At 48.7% G+C, this 7,900-nt stretch overlaps 1 protein-coding gene across 2 annotated transcripts; it reads left to right on the forward strand.

The window, feature by feature from the left end:
- Positions 1–592: 592 nt before the first annotated feature.
- On the forward strand, positions 593–4,072 carry LOC123791026 (DLA class I histocompatibility antigen, A9/A9 alpha chain-like). 2 transcript variants are annotated; one of them, XM_087858115.1, is made up of 8 exons: positions 593–750; positions 1,013–1,282; positions 1,482–1,757; positions 2,362–2,637; positions 2,759–2,872; positions 3,315–3,347; positions 3,484–3,529; positions 3,655–4,072. In XM_087858115.1, the coding sequence occupies exons 1-8, from the start codon at positions 678–680 to the stop codon at positions 3,659–3,661; spliced, it is 1,095 nt and encodes a 364-aa protein (XP_087714241.1). In that variant the 5' UTR covers positions 593–677; the 3' UTR covers positions 3,662–4,072. The 2 variants fall into 2 exon arrangements, with proteins under 2 accessions (XP_087714241.1, XP_045651667.2); XM_045795711.2 differs by lacking the exon at positions 3,484–3,529 and having other exon boundaries at positions 3,657–4,072.
- Positions 4,073–7,900: the final 3,828 nt, after the last annotated feature.

Consider the following 7,900-nt stretch of genomic DNA (forward strand, 5'->3'; position numbering starts at 1 on the left):
AACATCCAGGGGTCTTCTAAGGAGGCAGACAAGAAAGAGAGTTGCCAAAATGTAAAATGAAACAAAATCACTCTTCTCACCTCGCTGTTTATTTGGAGATATAGTGATTTTTCATAAAAACAATATTTCTGTTTTCATGCTATGGGTTATTAATATGATTCTAAATGAATTAATGAGTTTTCAAACCGGTTTTATTTCTACTATGGTAAATACTAAAGATAGAACCCACAGACACAGGACTATCCTTGGGATCCTCAGTAGTCTGTGAGACTGTATAGATATCCTGAGACCAAACTGTTTTAGTATCACTAACTCACACAGGTCCTAGACTACGACTCAGGGAGACAGTGTGACAAAGAGCGCGCTGTGCCTTAGGTGAGGGCTCCCAGAGAATTCCCATGTCCCTCCACCTGCCTCTCAGGGTCTCAGACCCAGGGCGGTGCCTGGAGAGGTGAAGTCCAGTATCCAGGAGTCCTCATCTCTTGGGTTTCACTTCTCCTCTCACAACCTGTGTCATGTCCTCCTGCCTGGAGACTCCTGACGCAGCCTGCTTCGCATTCCCATTGGGTGTCGGGCTTCTGGAGAAGCCAATCAGCGGCTCCCCGGTTTCCGATTATAAAGTCTTCGCACCCGCCCCAGGGCCAAGCGGCTACTCAGAGTCTACCGAGACCCCGGACATGCAGATCCTGCTGCGCCGATCCCTCGTCCTGCTACTGTCGGGGGCTCTGGCCATGACCGAGACCTGGGCTGGTGAGTGCGGGGGCGCGAGGAAAGGTCCTCTGCGGGGCGGGAGCGAGGGGACCGCCGGGCGGGGACGCGGGGCCCCCGGGGAAGGCGCCTGTCCGCCGCCCCCGGCCCCACCCAGACCTGTGCTCCCCCGTCCCTCCCCGCCTCTGCCCTGCTCTCCCCCACTCGGTGCCCTTCGCCTGCCCTTCCGGCCGCCTGCACCTGCGCCCCGGGCCCCGCGGCGGGAGGAGGGTCGGGCGGAGTCTCAGCCCCTCCGCGCCCGCAGGCTCGCACTCCCTGAGGTATTTCCACACCGCGGTGTCCCGGCCCGGCCGCGGGGAGCCCCGCTTCATCTCTGTCGGCTACGTGGACGACACGCAGTTCGTGCGGTTCGACAGCGACTCTGCCAGTCGGAGGGCCGAGCCGCGGGCGCCATGGATGGAGCAGGAGGGGCCCGAGTATTGGGACCGGGAGACGCGGAATGCCAAGGACAACGCGCAGACTTTCCGACTGGACCTGAACAACCTGCGCGGCTACTACAACCAGAGCGAGGCCGGTGAGCGACGCGACCCCGGTTCCCAGTCACGACCCCCACCCCACCGACGGGCCGGGTCGGCCCTAGTGTCCGAGTCCGAGCGTCACCCCAAGTCTCAGGAACCCCCGTCGCGACCCCTTACCCCGGACGAACCCTAAGGAATTTTAGGCGGTTTTACTTTCTGTTTGGACTTAATCGCCTCCTCTCGGGGCGGGGCCAGGCTCTCACACCGTCCAGTGGATGCACGGCTGTGACGTGGGACCCGACGGGCGCCTCCTCCGCGGTTATGAGCAGTTCGCCTACGACGGCGCGGATTACATCGCCCTGAACGAGGACCTGCGCTCCTGGACCGCGGCGGACACGGCGGCGCAGATCACCCGGAGCAGGTGGGAGGCGGCAGGTGATGCAGAGCACGACAGGAACTACGTGGAGTGCACCTGCGTGGAGTGGCTCCGCAGGTACCTGGAGAACGGGAAGGAGACACTGCAACGTGCAGGTACCAGGGGCCGCGGGGCCTCCCGATCTCCCCTCCCCTGGCGCTGGCTTCCCACCAGGAAGGGAAAATGGACTCGGTGTCACAACACAGCTTCTCCCTTCTGTAGGAAGAGGGAGATCCGCCTGGGTGTTCATATTCCTAAGAGAGTGACTTACCCAGAGGGCCGCTTTTCTCTAATGGACAATTGAAGAATCCAGTCTTTCCCGCGATGCAGGTGGAGACCACCCCTGAAACAACCCATCAGCGGTTCCCTTTGACCCTAGCAGCCACCTTGGGAACCATGACTTTCCCTCTCAAGGCCTTGTTCTCCAATGAGAACATCTTGGAGTTCTGACTCCAAGTTTTCTGACTCATTAACCCTTAACCTTACTCAGGGCCATTACTGTGCTCTCCCCATTAGACCTTCAGATTCTTACCCTGGACTCTCTCCCTGATTCTTGAATGTTCCAGGATTAGGAGATTCCCAAAAGCTAGGTTGGTGACTGAGTTTTGCGCTTCCTCCATCTGAACCAAGGGCCCTGTGCACCTCAGGATGGTCACATGAATGCCATTTCAGTGACCCATAAAGGTAAACCAAAGTGTGGATTTTCTGATTCTTCTCCAGAAACCCCCAACACACATGTGACCCGCCATCCCATCTCCGACCAAAGGGTCACCCTGAGGTGCTGGGCCCTGGGCTTCTACCCTGCGGAGATCACCCTGACCTGGCACCACGATGGGGAGGACCTGACCCAGGACACAGAGCTTGTGGAGACCAGGCCTGCAGGAGATGGGACCTTCCAGAAGTGGGCAGCTGTGGTGGTGCCTTCTGGAGAGGAGCAGAGATACACGTGCCATGTGCAGCATGAGGGGCTGCCCGAGCCCCTCACAGTGAGATGGGGTAAGGAGGGGATTGAAGTAGAGCCTCTTCTCAGGGAAAGCAGAAGGCCTTCTGGAGAATTTCAGCAGGGTCGGGACTCTTGCCAGAGCTCTGGGCCCCTCACCTTGCCTTCCCTTTCCAGAGCCACCTCCTCAGCCCACCATCACCGTCCCCATCACGTGGATCATCGCTGGTCTGGTTCTCCTTACAGTCACTGTGGCGATTGGAGCTGTGATCTGGAGGAGGAAGCGCTCAGGTAGGAAACAGAGCAGGGGGATCTGAGTTTTCTTGTCCCACTGGTGGGTTTCCTAGGTAGAGATTGTCCTGCCTTATTACTGGGAAGTACCGTCCTCACACATGGCCTTGTACACTCTGGAGCTGGTCACTAACACTCAGTGTGTAGCAAACACTTGTGAAAATGAAGGACACATTGTCATCCTGGTAATTCTGGTGATGGGGACCTGATTCCCAGCAGTCACGGGACACAGGACGGAGAGGAAGGTCCCTGCTGAGGACAGACCTCCAGCAAGTCAGGTGGCCCAGTGACCCCACACCTCTTTCTTCCTGTTTCCTGATCCTGTCCTGGTCCCCAGTCACAATTCTGCAAACTTCGTTTAGGGCTAGGACTAGGAGCTTCCCCTAGGATCTCATGGCCCAGCCCTGTCCCAGGCCTCTGACATGATATTTTCTTCCCACAGGAGGAAAAGGACCGAGTTACTCTCACGCTGCACGTAAGTATGGAGGGGATGATCCCTGAGACCCTGGGGTAGTGTAGACAAGACCACATGGGGAGCTCCCCACCCCATAGCTCCTCCTTTAGTCTCCTCTCCTGTGGGCTCTAACCACATCCTGTCTGTTCTTCCCTAGGTGATGACAGTGCCCAGGGCTCTGATGTGTCTCTTACGGTTCCTAAAGTTGAGACCCTGGAGACCCTGAAGGGGGAGGGTTAGAGCACTAGGGACACTGAGCACGAGTGGGGCTCCTGAGAATGTCTGCACTTCTGTGACTGACCTAAATGTGTACATGATTTTTTTTCACAGTGTGAGATGAGCTGCCTTGTGGGGACTGAGTGATGCAAGATGTGTTCACACTCCCACTTGGGGACATCAAACCCCTGAGTTCTCTTTCTGGAAAAGGTGTCAGAATGTGGCTGTGTTCCTGTGAGCATAATGTTAGAACATGAGGAGATTTGCCTACCCTGCCCACCATGATCCCTCGCTATGCTCATCTGCATTCTCTTCTCTGATGTGCCCCTCTGTTCCAGCAGAGGCAGGGCTGGACCGTCTCCATTCCTGTCTTTATTTCATGTTGGGCTGAGCACTGACTTATTTCTCTCTTGAAAATGAGAGTCCAGATACGAGTTTGTGTTTCCTAATTCTTGGCATGTGGGGCTGATGAGGTAATAAAAGAGGAGACTTGTAAAGTTGGGGCAGCAAATAAATGGAAGTGCTGAGAACCTTCCAGTATGCCTGTGTTTGCTGTGCTGAGTGTGTTGCGGGTGGGGCAGAAGGCTGTGAGGAATCAAGCAGGGACGGGGTCTGTGCCCAGTTGATGCTCAGTACATCATGGGGGTGACGTGCTCACCCTTCAGCTGGGTCATCTCTCTGCTCTGTGTCCTTGCCCTTGCTGTGGAAGCTTGTCTCACCAGGCCCTGTGATCACAGTGACTTGGACGTCACCTGTCACCAGGAAATTGGGCAACAGGAGCTTCCTGTGACTGCGTCAGCCTCATCTCAGGCCTGAATCAGGTCATAGCCTCCAGTTTGGGTTTCCTTTTTTTTTTTTTTTTTCCATTGTTTCTCTAGAGCATCAGGACTGTTCTTGCTCTTTGTACGAGTTCTTATCCTTCTCCCCTGGGTGACCCATCGGTTACAGCAGCAGGTGTCCATTGGGCTACATCCCACAGGCCTGGGTCCGCCCCTGCACACAGGAGTCTCTGTGGTATGGAGAGATGAACTTCCACATTCATCCATATGTTCCCCTCCCTCTAGAGCTGTTTTCTAGATTATCCTTTAGATTCTGGAGGTAGAGAGAGAGGAGAAATCTGAGAGGTTCTTATCCTTATTAAACATCAGTTAGTTTCTGCCTTCCCTGCTGCTCTGTCCTCTCTTCCGGCCCTTAGTTCTAGTGATCGCAGTGCTGCTCCGATGCAAGTTCATGGATTTATGAAACAGAGTGGAAGGTCGATTTCTATGTGGTTGGAGACAAGGACCCACAAAGCCTAAGTACAGTGTTTCTGAAGAGAGAACTCTGTGCGCCTTGGGTCAAAATAACTTCGTGTCATTAGTTTAGTTTATAATTGTCCTGGATTGGTGATGACCCAAAAATTGTAAGAAAGAAACAAATTTGTCTAGAGATTCTCTATTTAACCTACGTGTCAAAATAATTGCACAAAGAAAAAGGGCAACTCATAGCAAATAAATGTAAAGTTCAAATGAAAAAGTACTGTGATTAAGTAACTTTAGAAAGAGTGAGTAGTAAAGCTCATGAACTTCAATAATTTTATCATAAGATACAATATAACATGACCAAGAAATGATATTAATATATAAACATATGTTATTTGAATATATACTATGGATGTAATATAAAGAAAAAAATCACAAAATTGAAAATGTAGAAAAAGTGTCAAAAGCAAAAGCACTTCTTAAGAAAATAACTACAATAGAGTGATTTATAAATAACTAATGAAAATATTACAGGTCATACACTGAATAAGAAATTACCCATTAAAGAGGAATGAGTAGAGGGGCACCTGGGTGGCCGACCTTCTGCTCAGGTCATGATCTCAGGGTCCTGGGATCAAGCCCTGCATCTGGCTTCCTGTTCAGCAGGGAGTCTGCTTCTCCCTCCCCCTATCCCTCTGCTGCTCCCCTGCTTCTGCACTCTCTCTCTCAAATAAATAAGTAAGTAAATAAATAAATAAACAAATAAAATCTTTAGAGAAAGAGAGAGAAATGGGTGAGGCATGGAAAACAATAAGCAAAAAGTAAAATGGCATCATAAATCCAACAGTGTCAATATTAACATTACAAGTAAGTGGCTCAAACAAGTCCATCGAAGTGCAGATTGTTAGACTGAACACAAAACAAGATCCACCTGTGCTGTCTGCAGCAGACGCACTTGATCTCAATTACAGATAGACTGAAATCAGAGGGATGGAAAAGTTATCTCAGGGAAACAACCATACGAAAGCTGGAGCTTTATAATGATAAAATGGTCAAGTCATCAGAAAGATGAAACAATTCTAAACATATATTCACCTAATAACACCCAAATATATGTAAACAAAACTGACAGAAATTGAGAGAGAAATAAACAATATGACAATAGTAGTCCAACTGCAATAGATCACTTTCAATAATGGATAGGACAGCTATGCAGAGATCATTCAAGATAAAGAAGACTTGAACCGTACTATAAAATAACAGTATAAATTTGACATTTATAGAACATTCTAGCCATGAACAGAATACAGACCCATTTCAAATGCACGTGGAGCTTTCTTGACAGTAAGCCATATGCTAGACCATAAAAAATCTCAATGAATTTAAAGGGGTAAAAATAAAACAAATATGTTCTCTTCTCACAGTGGCATGACACCAGAAATCAGTAACTGGAATAAATTTGGGAAACTCACAACTATACAGAATTAAACAACACACTTCTGCATAATCAAAGGCTCAAAGATATCAAAATGGAAATCAGGAAAAACATTGAGATCAATAGGAATGAAGACAGAGCACACCAAAACCGAGGGGGTCCTGCTAAAGCTGTGCTGAGAGGGAGATACACAGCTGTCAATGCCCACATGGAAAAGCAACACCTCCAGTCCATCAGCTAAACTCCCACATTAAGTCAAAGAAGAAAGAGGAGCAAACTAAACCAAAAGCAAGCAAAAGAAAGGAAAAAGTAAAGATTAGAGAGGAAGTTAATGAAATAGAGCAAAGAGAGTAAAATAACAATGTAGAAAACTAGCTAAATCAAATGCAATCCTTTGAAAGATCAACCAAACTGACGAATCTTCAACTAGACTCACTAAAAAGAAAGAGAAAGAGAGAAATGACCCAAATTACTGGAATCAGCAAAGAAAGAGGAGATATTAGGACTGACCACACAAAATAGAATTACGAGATTATGAACAATTAGATGCCAAAAAATTAACTTACTTGCATAGAATACACAAAAACGCAGAAAGACACAAATGACTAAAGCTGAGCGAAGAAGAAATAGACCATCTACATACACCTACAACGAGGTAGAAGATAGTCAATTGCCAACAACTATTCCACATAAAAGCCCAGTTCCCAATGGCTTCCCTTGTGAATTATACCAAATGCTGAAAGAATTAATAACGATTCTATACAAACCATTCCAAAAAGGAGAGGAGGGAATCCCACTCACTCAACGAGGCTAGAATTATTCAGATACTAAAACCAGACAAAGATATCACAAGACAAGGAAACTACAGACCAGTATTTCCTATGAATGTAGATACACACACAAAAAAAAGATTTCAACAACACATAGCAAATCAAATCTAGCAACATATAAAGAGTTCAATGCAAGCCTGATGAAGTTTATTCCAGGAATGCACGATTGGTTTAACATCCATACCAATCAATGTAAAGCACCATATTAATATACTAGAAAACAAAAGCCACGTGCTTACCTCAACAGATGGACAAAAAGCATTTGACAAAATCAGACACCCTTCATGATAAAAACTCAACAAACTACTAACAGAGGGAATTTCCTCAATCTGATTAAAGGCATTTATGAAAACCCTTGAGCTAACATCTTACTTACTGGTGAACGACTGCTTGATTTCCTCCTAAGATCAGTGACATGAAAAGGCTGTGTGCTCTCACCACGTCTGTCACACATCGTGCTGGAGACGCCTGGTGGCTCAGTCAGCGAAGCGTCTGCCTTTGGCTCAGGTCCTGATCCCAGGATCATGACCCTGGGGTCCTGGGATGGAGCCCGCATCCAGCTCCCTGCTCCATGGGGAGTCTGCTTCTCCCTCTCCCTCTGCCTGTGCTCCCCCTGCCTGTGGCTTCTCTCTCATATAAATAAATAAAATACTAGGAAAAAAAAAAGGAAATGCCAGGTGAGGTTGTCATGTTGGCAGTGGTGTTACCCCAAACTGGGTTCTCCTCTTGGTGGGTTCAAGGCAACAGACAAGGCAAGCCAAAGAATTGGAGAAGGAAGGGTTTTACTTACAGGTGCAGGAGGACACCGGGCCTATTGCCCAAAGCAGTGTCTCCCTGAACAACAAACTGGGG

This window comes from Ursus americanus, chromosome 32 (genome assembly GCF_024610735.1).
Source record: "Ursus americanus isolate L20-20 chromosome 32, mUrsAme1.1.p, whole genome shotgun sequence".
Taxonomy (NCBI): Eukaryota; Metazoa; Chordata; class Mammalia; order Carnivora; family Ursidae; genus Ursus; species Ursus americanus.